The sequence below is a fragment of the Glycine soja genome, chromosome 8 (genome assembly GCF_004193775.1).
Source record: "Glycine soja cultivar W05 chromosome 8, ASM419377v2, whole genome shotgun sequence".
Taxonomy (NCBI): domain Eukaryota; kingdom Viridiplantae; phylum Streptophyta; class Magnoliopsida; order Fabales; family Fabaceae; genus Glycine; species Glycine soja.
The window spans coordinates 7,109,923-7,126,101 of NC_041009.1; the positions used below are offsets into that span (position 1 = coordinate 7,109,923).

A 16,179-nucleotide genomic window follows, 5' to 3' on the forward strand; every position below is an offset into this window, starting at 1 on the left:
TATAAACTTTTTAGGCTAGTAAAAATATAATTATTATCTTTCTTAATCATTGATATTAAATCTATGAGATTGAATTAACCTATTTGTAAATATAAAATATCAATTTTAACAACACTGTGGATAGTTAAATTATTAAATTAAAAAATAAAACTAAAACTAAAGTATATATTATAAAATATACTTCAAATATATATATATATATATATATATATATATATATATATATATATATTGGCCAGAGGCTCTTCGCTATGCGAAGGTATGGGGGAGGGATGTTGTACGCAGCTTTACCCTTGCATATGCAAATTCCGGATTCAAATCCATGACCAACAAGTCACCAAGGCACAACTTTAGCGCTGCACCAGGGCTCGCCCTCATATATATATATATATATATATATATATATATATATAAATTTAAAATCAAATGATATCAGTATCAGTATAATATTATTTATCAAATGAAAAAGTTTTTTTTTGGAAGAATTAAATGAATAAATGGGTGTATTGGATTAGGATTACAAACGATTTTAAAAGATTTTTTTTAAAAAAAAATCTTATGATATTCAATTAAGATTTTTAAATAATATAAATAAGTCTTGTGATATTTAATTAAGATTTTTTTATAATTTATAAAAAGTCTTTTAATATTCAAAAATATATAAATTTTGATAGATTTTTTAAAAGAAGGATCTTGATGGATTTCATCATATTTTTTAGTATAAAATATCTATTAAATAATCTCACTAAAACCCTTGAAATTTTGTTAAACTTTTTATTTCTTTTTTTATTGGTACGAGACTTTCTTTTCTCTCATCACATATACCCTTTTCTCTTTTTAATATTCTTCAAGATGTGTGTGCCATATATTTCTCCTATTCTTTTGGGAAAAAATGTCAAATATACTCCTTCCATTTGCACTTTTTCCCTCGTTTTTAAAATTAAATTAATGTTTGTCTTATGTGCTAAACTAATCATGTTTTTCTCGTACTAGGATGTGTCAAAGCCAGCCAAAATCCGATGAGTCAACCCAGGTCACCACGAGTCCAATCGGATTGGGCAAAAAAAAAAATATAAGTTTTGCTTAGAGAAAATGAACCCAACTCACTTAACCCACAAGGTAGGTGGGTTTGAAACAGGTTAGTCCGTTAAACCCACCCAAGTAATAACCAATAAATTAATAATAGATTGTGTATGTTGTGTTGACAATTTGGTATTATAATGTTGTTGAACTATGATTAAGACTAATATTTGGATATAAGGCTCTAGGGTTTTAAGACTTTTGAATGGTATTTTATGTATTTGAGAATTGAGACATTTGATTTGAATGATTATTTTCATGATTATATTATATGCTTAAATGATTATTTAAGACATTTGTTTATTATTTGTATTGGAATGTCTTTGGTTGAAAAAAATGTCACCTAAAAAAACAGAAAAAATATTTTTTTAATTTTTTAAAATTTTATTTATGAATTTTTTTATTATAAAAAATTTGGCGAGCCAACCCACCTAACCTACTAGCTTGCAGTAGGCCAGACCATATTGATATTTTCGTGGATCATTTAAAAGTGAATTGGATTGACTCAGCTCGTTTAAGTCTTAACCCGTGTGGCCCAGGTTGACCCATTTTGACACCCCTAGTTTATATTAATTACGTCAATCACCGGCTTAATGTAATGTTTGTAACTGTCATCCTTAATTTCGTCATTCACATAACTTGGTAATCCTCCTATCAATTTTTTACCATTACTACACTCTTTTAGTATATGCTTACTATTGTACTACATTTAAACATGTCATTAGATTTATCATGAAATAATTGTAACAATTAAAAAAAATAATAAAACCATTGTATGATTTTAAATGTATTGTTCAAATCAAAAAGTGAAAATAAGAAGATGCTATTGCAAGAAATATTAATATAGGAGGACATAAAAGTAGAATCAATATAACTATTAAAAGATTAAAAAAATTATATTGGTTTTACTTTTTTTATCCAAATCTTATCATTTTTTATTATTTTTTCACCAATTCTTGTAATTTTGAATGTGTTTTTAAAAATTCATTGAATCCTTTCAAATCTTATAAAGCTATAAAGTTCTTTAAAATAATTTAAATTCTTATGATATAAATTCATTAAAATTCAAGATATCATAAAAATCTTGTAAAAAAATTTGATAAATCATAATATTCCTACATAATCTTTAAAATCTTCAAGATTTTTTTATGTTACAATAATTTTTAAAAATCTTAATCCAATACATCCTTTAAACTTTATTATCAATACATAATTTTTAAAGAAATAAATTTTAAAATAATATAAGACATCAACCAAAATTTGTTAGCACAAGTAATTGAACACTCGAGTCCTTTAATTAAAATCTGGAATTTGATCTCAGCTTGGATATAAAATTATAAGTAGAGGTATTACATTACTTTAAAATGGACCAACCTGATGGGAGGGATTAAGTGGGTGCTAAATAAGAAATACCTCCTTTTAAATAAATAATAAAACTGAAATTCTTCTGAAAAAGACCACCAAATTTGATTTTGTAACCTCAATCCGTGAAAAAATACAGCGGAAGTGAAACATTTGAAGTGCTTCGTGAAGATGGCTCTGTATACTCTCTTGACGAGCATCTTAAGGACTAGTGAGGATACGATTCAAGATCCCTTTTAGATGGAGTTGGAATGTTGGATTACACAACTCAAATTCACAACTCTTTCTTTTTTGCCCTCAGCGAGTGCACGCATTAATATACCATTGACCAGAAAAGCACCACTTAGCTCATTTCTTCTCCATAGTTGTATATATAAAATGATATCTTCTACCCATATCAATACAAAAACTATCTAACTATGCTCTTTCATGCACAGAGGATAAGAGGTGATGTTCCCACTTCCTACCAAAGATAACAATATTGAGGGCCTTAACTAGCTCAATAATTGCCATATATAATTTATTTGGCCATTTTGGATGCCTAGTTGTTCTATAATTTAATTGGTTCTTAGGTAGCAATCTACAAAAAAGTTTTATTTATTAATTTGGATTATAGTTTTTTTCCCCCAATAGGATTTGACATATTTCCATGTTCTGTCACATAACATAAATACTAGTTAATAATTCAACAACAACCAACTTCACTGTATACTAATCAGCAACAAAAACATATAATATGTCATCTCCTGGAAGTTTCTCAGTTTCCTTCCTCTGAATTTCTAGTTTTTTTTTTCGAATGTAAAATTAAACATTTATGTACATATATCACAGTTTTTTTTTTTTAGAAAAAAACCATGTGCAACCACAACAGTGATGACAATGTCACGGTTGTTGAAGTCCCTGATTGTAATAACGGTCACATCAATCACATTTTTATGCAAATTTTTCTCCACAAAAGATTGTGATAAAATTGCAACATTAATCACAATCACAATTTAAAGCCTAGCTTGAATCACACAAAAAATTCACAACCGGAAGCTTGATCGTTTTCTATTTACAAAATCTTCAGTGGTGGAAACTTCAAAGGGAGTTTTAATTTGCTCGTATCTTTCTGATAGGAACAAGCTTTGCAAGTTTTTCATCAGCTCTGGTAAAACCCTGACTTCTGCTATAAACATTGCCTTAACAGGCCTATGATCTGATAGTTTTGATTCAATTCTAGTGTACTGAAGTTGCTTTAGACCCTCACCGCACCATACTATTCGATCACACCTAAATTAAGAACCAACACGAATTTAATAATAATTATGTAATAGTAAAATGTAAATGTGTTGAACGTGACCATAGTTAATTATGGAATTTATATTATCTCTTACCATGCTGGTGCTCTTCTCTTTTCTGCCTTTTTGCCATGATAGCAGCATCCATAGTAAATGTCTGAATTTGGACAATATTTGTAGGTAGGTGCAAATTTAATTGCTCCTTCGTGCCATCCTCTTAACATGTTTCCACTCATTAGCTCCATTATTAGCTTCGTGTTCATTGAATATAATTAAGTTAGATTCTTAGAGATAAATATGATAAAAACAAATTCAAAGATTTTTTTTAAAGGATTAATTCAACAAGACTTTTGAATCTCCAATTATATATACCTGATCATTTTCTAATAAAGAATCCCAGTCTCTTTTTTCAACAAGCAAGCGTGTGGTTTCTTCTGGTAGAGAAATTCTGTAATTTAGATCTCCAAGCAATATTACATGACTGTACACAATACCAGGAGTGATTAGGTGCCTAAAATAATACGAGATGTATATCATTCGAAGTACAACCAATTATATGCAAGTTGGGAGATAGTATATTTCATTAATTTGATGGTTCAATGATCAATATAGATTAATTGTTATTGTCATTTGAATATACTACTTTGTTTTTAATATCTTTCAACTCAAGAGAATAATATAGATTAAAGAATGTAATAATATCTTTTTCAATGGAGTATTAAAATTAGTTTTAACTTATCCAATCTCTGTTTTTTTTGTCTCATTTATCTCAAGTGTGTATGTAAAGTATTTAAAAATTAAATATAGATAAAGATGTAATATGAAAATCCAGTAATTAATATTAAGTTAATTAAATTTTTAAATGAATAGATAAATAGAAATAAAAAAATTTATTATCTAAATGAACAGATGAAAAGAAAAGGAGGGAGTATTTCTTTAACTGAAAACGGTTATTAGTGTAAATATATCTCTTTACCGTGTATTTTCTGTTTGGCTTTTTTGACAAGTTTTTGTTTATTCACGAAACCTCTATATATATAGCAGGACAATTTCTTCACAAATTCTCAAAGTTAATTAACTTTCTAAGTCTAGTTCAGTTTAAAACGTTAAACCAGCAAAGAATAATATATTAAGGTTTTGGGTGGCGTGATTTCTATTGGACAAATTCAAAGCCGGAGATGATCATTAATGATGCATCTTCATTTCATTAAGCAAATTATTTATTTCAAGAACCAACAAACCAAACGAAACATAATGTATTTAATATTTGCACCTTGTTTGCATGATTTTTTTGGGAAAGGATCATAACTATTAAACAAAAAGCAAGGGGGCAAAAATTATAAAGAATAAGTTTGGACGGTTCAAACTTCACTTACTCATGATCAAGAATGGTTCTAGGCAAATCAAGCAAAGGGCCTCTAGGAAAACTTGTCCGAGAAAAAATTTCAGCAACATTAGAGTTCCTGTGCTTCTCATCCCCTTCTCTGCCCCCTGAAGCTAGATGGCTGCACACAAAGCAGAAGCTGGTTTCATGTAACTGAAATCTCACTGATATAGAACCCTGCAAATTAATTGGAGTTGTGACCAAAATTAACCCAATTAGGATTTTTAGATAACCAATGCTTATGTGATTATATTTAGACTATTGAGTATTGACTATTAAACACTAATTAGGACACTCAGAGAAGAGTTTATAAATAATTTATTTGGACTCATAATAGTTTTTTTATGACTTTTCCATAAGGATTTTTCAGCTTATTTCAATAACAAAATAATTTTAAAGTTTATTGTAGTAAGTTTCAGAATGAAGCTTATGAACATATCAAAAAAGAATGAAGCTTATGAATAAACTCTTGTGTGATAAACTTTTATTTAACATGGCTGATGTTGACAGTAATGATTTGTATGAGAGTATAGAACAAAACAAATACGTATATTCGATCAGGTGCAAAAGTAACATGATCAATTGAGTGGGGTTTGTTAGGTCACCTTGTTTCCTAAGCAGCCCATTATCCCACAACCTACACATGACACGCTTGGATGCCGAATGAATGGACAAAGATCTCTTCTGATCCACACAGATATGAATAATCCAACCATTTGCTTGCTAATGATACATTGGAAATCATGTGGGGCATCACAGCACTTAGCTGGATTTTCTTTCTTATTGGGAAAATTATTCTTTAGCTCCTGTTTTTTAGCATCTTTGTCCCTTTGATGTGTTATTTTCTTGTTCAAGGCTTCCCTGATTATGGAATTCCATTTCATAGAAATCTCATTGTTTTCGGACCCCAATACATTTGATGCTTTTAGAGGCACTATTTCTTGAAACCTGGATAGGGAAACAGTAAAAATAAACATATAAAAAGAATAATTATTGTCAGATCATAGCTTATTCAGTTTCTAATTTATTCACATTTCAAAACTTGTTTTCCTATGCTAGAAAACCTGAAGTAGTTCTGACAATACCCTAGTATATAGATGTCACAAGAGTTGTTGCATGTCTCCAACAAATCATCTATATTCAAATCTTCATCCGGTGCAATCCCACCTACGTTCCATGTACTAACAAATACCCTTAACAAGAAGTGAAAAACATAATATCAGAAAAATTCAAAGAAAAAAAAATATAGAGAAGAACAAAACCATAGAAGCAGAACCAACCCAGAATAGAATTGAACTTGATCAATGATCAGGCACATACTTCAGCCATCTACAACTTTTTATATATATAATGATACATAAAGAAGAGGATATTTGTGTTCTTACTTGTATTTGTGTGAGTCCTTGTGATCATTAAGAATGGTTTTTGAGTTCTGATCAATGTCTACAATACCCAGCAAGGGTTCTTTATAACTAGGATAATCCGCTATAAAATTGCTGCTTCCAAGTCTCTTCTTGAATATCTTATTAGCCACTAATGTAGGCCACATGTCCTAAAGAAATTTGCATACACTAATCGAGGTCTATAAAAGTTGACAAATGAATGAAAAATGATTGAGAGAAGGTGAGAGTACTATAGGTGCTCACTGCTGGCTTCTTTTCCTGGCACAGTAATGTGGTATTATTGGAAACATATATAGAAAAGCATTATATAGAAAGTCCAAAAGGAGTAATAATTAATAACAAGAAATGGAAAAAAATCATTCTGGGAAAGAGAAAGGCTTGTGCAGCTAGAAGAGGTAGGAAGGGCTTTCATGTGACGTAGAAGATGATGCACCTTTGGCTGCATTGATCATCATCATATATATATATATACATACACATACAGGAACGTTGCCCCAGTAGGAGAGATAGATAGAGAAAGCTAGTACAAAACAGGGGTCTACCCTTCTTTCAGGTTTGAATTCTTCTGTTTGTTGAGTAGATTTTAAAGGATATCTTAATGTTTATTTGCAAATTTAAATTGTTGAAGATGGGTGCAAGTGGGAATGTGGTCCATAACAAAATAGGCAAGTAGCTAGGAAATGTGATGAATAGCTAGTTATTATTGCCCCATCCACAGGTAGTCAAGTTTTTGGCTGAGATAAGAATAAAATATGTGACTTGTTTTTTCCATCTTTTTCTTTTCTTTGGGGAGGGGGGTGGGGTGTGGAAGAAGGACTTCTATATAAACGGACTCTGAGTGTGTTTGAAAACCCGTCCAAATCACATTAACGGAGAAATTTGACTTCAACTCTTTATCATGGAACTAAATATCTGTCAGTTTTCATCATGTTATATATGATTCACTGAAGAGTTATTGGCAACTTAATCATGTTATTGTTTTAATATTTTGGACAGGTATTTTTCTGAAGCAAAAAGTGACAAATCACGTTATAATAAAGTTTTGTATTACTATTTGTTTAGTAAAATTATGTATAAACGTTCTTGTGGCATGTATTGTTTGCATTAAAAAATACATCGCTTTTGAGGGATTTGCCCAACTAAACGAGATATTCTGCAGATTCCAGTGGTTATTACCACTCAATTAAGAATTATATTTGAGATTTGAGTACATCTTCATGTTAATTGAAGGAGATGCCAATAATTAACACTGGGTTTGTTTTTTCGTTTGGGTCTCTAAACGACCATTGAAGTTACATCGAAGGGAGTACTGATATTTCTCCATCAATCAATGTTCATTGGATTAGTTAGACAGGTAAGATTTCATTTTGACAAAAACACTTTTACAATAAAGTATTCAAACACACAGCAAGTTATATTCAACTTACTTTTATCTAAATTTAAGTTAAAAAGTTAGATTATGTTTGAACTTAACTTTGCAAACTGTAATCCAATAGTACATTATCCAATCGTACATTAAAATATTTCACGCTATGGTGTCTTTCTTAAGGAAAGGATGAATTTACTTTCAAGTCTCAACAATACTAATGTTATTTATATAATAAATTTATAGAATGGTATTTATGTATTTTTTTTTTATCCATCTTTGTTGCATCACTTATTATATCTGATATATTTCTTTCTTTCTTATGTAGAAATTATTAATAGACGTTCTTCTTATTTTATCGAACATTTTTGTAGAAATTATTTCTCTTATGTAAAAGTATTTGAAATTACATATAGTAAACGTCCGAAAATGTGATAATTATGGAAAAGTAACTAGTTGTAGTAGATTTTTAGCTTGGTTACATCAAATGATAGAGATGATGGTGCCAGCAAAATCAAGTTACAAGGGAATATGTCTTGGTAAGGGTCGTGTAACTATTTTATAGGATATTTCCCAATTTCGTCATGAGCTTTCCATCTCTTGGGTTCTTGTCTCTAACGTCTTCTCTCCTACAACTAAATTCCTTCGAGAATATTCGTCCGGAGAGGTGTGTAAAAACAGTTCAAAGAAAAAATCAAATTGAATTGATTTTAAATTAATTTAAATTGTCCAGTTTTTAAAATCAAATTTGATAATCAATTTTTAATATCAAATTGAACCTAAACTGATTTTAAAAATTGGTTTGGGAGTCCAATTAATTTTAAATCGATTTTAAGAATCGAAAAGATTTCAAATTAGTTTACAAACTTTTTTTCTTCTTTAAAAACATGATTCTGATTTTTGAAAAAAAATAATAATTTGATTATTAAGTGAACGGAACTGGTTCGAACTAGTTTGAAAAAGCAATTTGATTTTATTTAACTAAACTAGTTCTATTAAAAAGTTATTTTGATTCAAACTAGTTTATATACAGGCTCCTATTTGATAGCTAGGAATTACAAGTCGGTTGTATCTAAGTATTGTTCTCTAGAAAAAAAAATTAAGGGAAAAAATAATATCATAGACACTTACAATAAAAATAAAGAAGAAAAATAAAATAAAATATTTCATAAATTAAAATTGGTTCTTCATTAAGTAATCATTAACTAATTCATAAAAACTCTCTTGTGCAGCTTCTCAATTTGATCTTTTAAATTTAAATTCATAATATTTTAGATCCTTCATCCAAGACAGTAAAGATGAGTAATATACGAATTTAATTTAAATTGGTTTTTTTTTTTAGAAGATATTATGGATTTGAGTTTTACCAATTTTGAAAAAAATATTACAAAGTTTTTTATGGATGAAATTTAAACATTAATAATGAACTCATGCGATATTAATTAATAAGTTTAAGATATATATTATCAATGTAAAAATAAGGTTGTCAATACGGGCTGGTCCGGCCCACTTTTGACCCGCTATAAAATGGGTCAGTCCGGCCTGTCCTGCTAAACAAAATAGGTTATCTTTCCTAGTTCAGCCCGTTTAAAGCTGGCCTGCGGGTCATTCACCAGCCGTCAATTTATTTATTTTTTCAGATTTTGTATTGTTCTTTATCGTTGTTGATAAATCAATTTTGAATCTAACTCTTGTCTCTTTATAATTTTTTATAATTAAAAAATAATAATATACTAGTAGTAGTAAGCAATAAAAGAATAAAACCTATCACAAACTTCAATATTTAAAATCTAGATGACCTTGTCACGTTCTGTGCCTCTAATCTCTCCATTTCAAAACTTCATCATGTATTTAAGATTTTTACATAGATTACAAAAATATTTATATATACAAACTTAAACTAAATTATTCTAATTTATACATCATAAAGATAAACTAAAAGTCCACAATACAAAATAGTTATCCAATAATTGTCCAATAACTCAAACTCAATAATAATAATCATAAACATAAACTCGAGACTATTCAATATCCAATCATCTATTTTTATATATAAAAAAGCACTAGTCCACGGGCTGGCCCATCCTGGCCCGTCAGGCTTGCGGGTTAATCAGGACATGCCTAAATGATTTATGGGTTTCAAATTTCAATCTAACTTAACTTTTTTGGAGAACGGGTTGGGCCAGGCCAGCCCATCGGGCTTGACCCGATTTGACATCCCTACGTAAAAAAAAGGAAATATTCTATCGATAAAATTTTCTTATTGTAAATTAAATAGAAATTGTTATTTGTATATATATTTTTAAAATAATTCTTATAAAATTTAAAAAACTTATTATACATACTAAATTTTAATTAAAAGATAATATCTAATAAAAAATTTACTTTATTAATATATATTATTTATTCTTAATTATTACATCACAACTATATACTCATTTAAGTTTTATTATTATATTTATTGCACATTTGAGTTTATGTTTATATGTTATTTTATTAGTCCATTCAATCGTGACATATAATTTCAACTGAGTTCATGGTCACTTCAAGTTTGATAACATTAGATTTAGAGACTAAATTAAGAAATTAATTTTAAAAATGAAATCGTTAAAATTAATATATAAGAAGAAACTGAATTAGTATTTTAGAAACTGAAACACCACTTCTATTAAAAAATATTTTCCACGCCAGCGTATAGAATGAATGCATAGATACTATTTCAAAGTCACATACTTTATTTTTAATAATATCTATTTGGTGACATCAACACGCACACCTCTACTCGATTCTTTTTTAGTATTTTAAAAGAATTATAATTTTTTAATTCATATTTTAAAAGAATTATAAGAATTGCCTTAAAAAAAATTATAAGAATAATAAAATACTAATAGGGCCCAATCAGTTTTGTGCCGGCGTCTCTCTGGATCCTATTTGCCACCATATTTGTTGTTATTATTATAACTTGCCATTCATAATTTAAAGAAGGAAAAAAAAAGTAGTAAAACATTGTGTTTTTTTTACAGTTCCTATTACTCTATTTTTTAAAATTGAAATTTTATATATTAAATTGAGATTTTACAGTCTTATATGTTATAAGCTTACTTCATTCACGCTACAATTTTAGTATTCTTCTATTGTGCTATACACTTTAGTTTTTTTTTTTTTTTGAAGATACTATACACTTTAGCTATTTTACTAAATTTATAATATGAAATACACTTGCATAAAATTTTTAAGCCTCCTTTTTGTCATAGGTTTTAAATAATCTCATAAATTAGTCATTTTTTTTATTTTGAGATTTATTTATTTTTAAATTAATCACGCATATTTCATATTTTTAAATATTTGTAAATTGTGTTTATTTATGATATATTTTAATTACTTATTAAAATTTAATTTTTTATTTAGTTAAATTTAGAAATATTTCTTTAATATACCAATCTATTAATAATAGTTTTTTTATATTTTCTTGTAAGGATAATGAACTCTACTGAAAGTTGTTAAAAAAAATAAGATTGACTTTTTCCCGTGATAATTTAATGTTCAGTCCCAAAAGATGGGACAAATATAATTTTTTTTCTAAATAAATCTTTTTCTCATGTGGGAATATAATATGACCTTCCAGTACTATTTCGCCAATAATTTAAAAAGATACTATAAATTATTAAATTTTCGAAATAAATTATACGTTGTATCAAATTCTGACGAACATTTCTAGTTTATTATATTTCACAAAAGAACACCCCCTCGCCTCTCTGTTGTCCACTTTCCTTGGGTTGCTTCACATTTCATTATTTCAAGCAAAAATAATTTAGAGTAACAATACATCCTCAACAATTATTTTTATATTTTTTCATTGCATTATTCATTTTAACTGACACTTTTCTCTTTCATTATGTCTCTTAAATATAAACTTTATTGTATAAACTGATCTATGAATAGCATTATCCAATAATTTGTTCTTATTGTCCCAAATGACATTGCATAAACATTAGTTAATTTTCTTTATATTTGAGTTCAGATGGAATATTATATTACACTAATCAACATAATAAAAATATCACGTCTACTTAAGTTTATGTTATTTTTATTTTATTTTAAAATTGATTCGAAATATTTTAAGACGGGACAAGATTAATAATATAATATACACAATATAAAAATAGAAATTAAAACTAAAAATATCATTAAAACAATTAATCTATAAATACAAAATACAAAAAATTATAAATAATCTCTAAAACTAATTTCATCAATAAAATATTTTAAAATTTATATAAAAATATCATCTAAATATGTCTATTTTTAACAATTTACATGAGAAAAATAGTTATACATTAATTGTATAAATTTTTTTACATGCTAATATAATCATAACAGTTTGTGAACTTTTTAAATAATTATCTTAAAATAATTTAAATGATAATTTGTGATTGATTGATAATATATAAACATTAAATTCATTTTACATTTATTAGTTACTATAATGGATTCTTTTAAAAAAATCACTATAATAGATAATTTTATTAAATAATATAACTTAATTAGGTAATTTAACAATTTTCAACTACCCGCAAATTTTTTTTTTCCAGTAGAGACAATGAACTTTTCTTTTGCGAACTAAGATGTTGTGTTTCAGTAATATTCATAAGGAATGAATGTGAAGTGCTGAACCTAAATTAGGTATGGGGACTCAGAAAGTGTCCAAAGGGGCAAGGGAGGGAGAAGGGCGAATGGATGACAATGGAGATGATGGTGACCCTTATGCTAGAGGAATATATAGTGTTGTATACTGTACATAGTGAATGACACACCTTTCGTGTTATGTACGCTTTGCATGCAAGGAAGCCACAGCATCTCTTCAATTAAATTATCTCTATTATGGTTCATATGCATTATTATTCCATCACTCACCCTTCGAAAGAGTTCAGTCAATATTAAAATAGGCACATCCATCATTTGAAGCTATCATTTGCAAAATAGTATATATTAGGGGTACCCCAGGTTCTAGGGTTGAACTCAACTCACTACCAAGATATATCGGAACAAGTGTTGCACTCTAATTTATTGTTCTTTAAATTTCTCGAACTGAATATATGGAAAAACCTTGTTGATAAAAAGATAAATAAATTTAGCTATATTTTTTTACGGAAAGTGCCAAAAAGTGTGTTGTTTCCTTTTCATCAAGCGCATAATGAAACTTAATAAAATATTAAAAGAGAAAAGGCAGAATCAAAGTTGTAAACAACAATAACGTATGAAACAAAAATAGTACTATCAAAAGAAGAAAAAAATGTATAAAGTAGTCTTCTCAAAACACGTACGTAATTGGTTCAAGTATCGTTGTCCTAAACCAATGCTCATTATATAGTATATATGCTTTGATCTTCTCCAATTTTCAAAGAAAAAAAATGCCATTGCCAGGCTAACAACCAAACATGAACCGAGACGAGAACTAGGCTACCATTGCAAGTTACCTTGGAAGCTTGTAATAATTAAATGTTATCTATCTGTGCTCATTTGTTTCTCTTGCCCCACATCTATAAGTCCAATACAAATTTTAAGATGAGTCTTTTAAAAAAATCAAAATTATTTATTAAACTTATTATTGAGAAGATAGGAATAGAATGAGTTAAAATAAGAACAGTTGGTTTAATAGAAATCTATAATGAAAAAATAATTATAAGAAACAGAGAAAAATATTTTTTTTGTTGTTAATCAATTTTCTTCAACAAACACTATATCCATTGTGATTGTGAAAATCAATTACTGTTTTTGAGAATCAATTATATGAAAACACCAATAATCATCTAAAACCACCACTAATTAAATATCGATCATCTTCTGGCACCACTGCTAAATAATCATCATAAAATATTAAAAAGTGAGCCTTTCACTATTCATATTCATTCATTTTTTAAAAATAAAAATAAAAATGTGAGACTCACTTTTTATTTTTTCTACCTATTCTTTTTAGTTTTTCATAACTCTTTTTTTTAGACAATCTTATTCAAAGTACGATGAAACATTAAATATAAAATATTTCTCTTACTAATTAAATATCATCTTCGGATAGCACTGCAAAATAACCATCACAAAATGTTAAAAGTGATGCTTCCGGCCTTTCAGTGTTCATTTCCATTCTTTCTTTTTTACAGAAAAACAAAATGTGAAACTCACTTTTTATTTTTCTACCTACTTAATTAATTCCTATCTACTAAACACACTCCATTTCTATCTCTTTTCTATTTGCTCTCGTTGTTTCCTTTTAAATTCATCCCCAAACCATTACCTTATCTCTTTTATTAATTAGTTTAACCAATCATATTAAAATGAAATAGCCTTCGAATTTACCAAGAGCCACAAATTAAGTAGGTGCAGGCTAAGGGTGGCAATTTTAAAACCTTTAACTAACGGAAGAGAGGTGCTTCAAATAAATTAGTAAATCAGGTTACTATCTTATATATATCATTAGCATCACAGACTATTAATTTAGAATAACTTGTGAAGTAAGGTGTTACGTAATCTAGGTCTATTTGATAAATTATTATAAAAACTCATCAGTATAAATTCAACAATACTGTTAAAAAAATATAAATTCAACAATAAATGGAATTTTCTTTTTGGTATGTATTAAGGGTGTACGTCTTTTGATTTGATTGAGAGTCAAAAACTATTTCCTTTCAAGTTGGAAAGATCATGGAAGTAGATATAACTTTTTCCCGTCATTTTTTTTTAAATACGCACAGTTTGAAATCAAATATCTGTTAATATATTTATGGGACTAATTATTTATCAACTATGTCAGATTTATTATTGGTACAATAAAAGGAAATTTTGGCAACAGAAACATGCAAATGTTAACAAATAACCTTCACTGATAATGGCTAGAAGTACCATTTATAGCTACAAAACATACTGATCTCTTCAATAAAAGACTTAAAAGTGTTAATAACACTTGTTCTAATTCTTTATTTTTGATATTTTTTTTTTGTGATGGGTTAAAATTTATTGAAAAATCATCAATTTTTTAATAAATTAGAGAAAGAAAAATATTAATTGAGAAACAAAACTTATCAAAATTGATAATTTTCATTAAATTTTAACCAATGAGAGAAAAAAATATAAAATATTCAAAAGAAAATCTCAGAAAGAATATAGCTAACCGCTGCTTTTTATATATAAATAGATATAGTATGCTTCTAGAAAGTTAGTCATGCACGGAACTGATGGAAGTAATGAAGGATACAATAATCCATCTCGTTTGTGGTTATTATTCTCTTTCTTATCAAACCTTGTTTTCGTCTAAAGAAACATGATAAGAGGCTAGAAACCTTTCTTCTAAGAAGTCAAAACACACTCTAACTCTTGTTTGTCGTTCAAATTATTATACAAAACATTAATTATTGCTGCCAATGAAAATTTAAATAATCACTCGTGGTCAAATCCTTATTTTGAAACCTTGTAAGTAAGCTTTGTGTCCTTATCTAATTAGCTAAACCAAGAAAAAGACTCCAACAAGTGTGGTTGAGTGATCTTAGACTTACAATTGCAAGCCTAATGACCAAAGAACTTTGAAAAGATACATGCATTTCACTCTATTCTTTAATCATTTCACACTTTTGATTGTCGTTGAACGGTTATTATTGTTAATTTGTAGAATAGATTTAGCGATTTAAACTTATGAGAAAGTTACATAAAATCCTATTTGCTCAAATGTCATTTTCTTGTGTGTCGAAGAAATTGCCAGGGTGCAAAACTTCACGAGCAACTACTGTGGTCAAGGTTTGACTTATATACCATAAAAACAAAGAGAATGATTGAATTATGAAGCAATTAATTAGTAGTCTCATCAATAGTAGAAAGATCAGGTAATTAAGGTAAATAAATAATCGCTTAAAAAAGGTGAATGAAAAATAATTAATTAATATTAGAAAGATCATGTCATGAGGTGAATAAATGCAAGTATAAAATTGTTGGATTTTTTATGGGTCAATCTTACCAGCGGTTGAAATATTACAATGTAATAAGTGAAATAATGAACTATAAATATTATTTTTTTTAAAATATTTTTAAAAAAGTACAAAAATTAATTTTAACACTAATACATATATACAACTTGTGGATGCACAAGTACATGTTTAAATTCTAATGCTTGAATACTGATCAAAATTTTATAATGCTTTAATTGTTTTTTTTTTAGGTTCATGTAGTTGCAGCAATTTTTTGTTTTAATCCTTTTGGTGCTTATAATTTAAAAATATCTTATTTTAATTTTTATATTACAATTTTCTTACCCGTTTA

General features: G+C 27.8%; 1 protein-coding gene across 2 annotated transcripts; it reads right to left on the minus strand.

The window, feature by feature from the left end:
- Positions 1–3,126: 3,126 nt before the first annotated feature.
- LOC114423074 (type IV inositol polyphosphate 5-phosphatase 9-like) lies at positions 3,127–7,072 on the minus strand. 2 transcript variants are annotated; one of them, XM_028389684.1, is made up of 7 exons: positions 6,492–7,072; positions 6,171–6,299; positions 5,712–6,054; positions 5,099–5,283; positions 4,095–4,203; positions 3,819–3,973; positions 3,127–3,714 (listed from the first exon to the last, which is right to left on the minus strand). In XM_028389684.1, exons 1-7 carry the CDS (start codon positions 6,653–6,655, stop codon positions 3,468–3,470), a joined length of 1,332 nt encoding a protein of 443 aa, XP_028245485.1. In that variant the 5' UTR covers positions 6,656–7,072; the 3' UTR covers positions 3,127–3,467. The 2 variants fall into 2 exon arrangements, with proteins under 2 accessions (XP_028245485.1, XP_028245486.1); XM_028389685.1 differs by having other exon boundaries at positions 6,192–6,299; positions 6,492–7,070.
- Between the last annotated feature and the right edge of the window lie 9,107 nt (positions 7,073–16,179).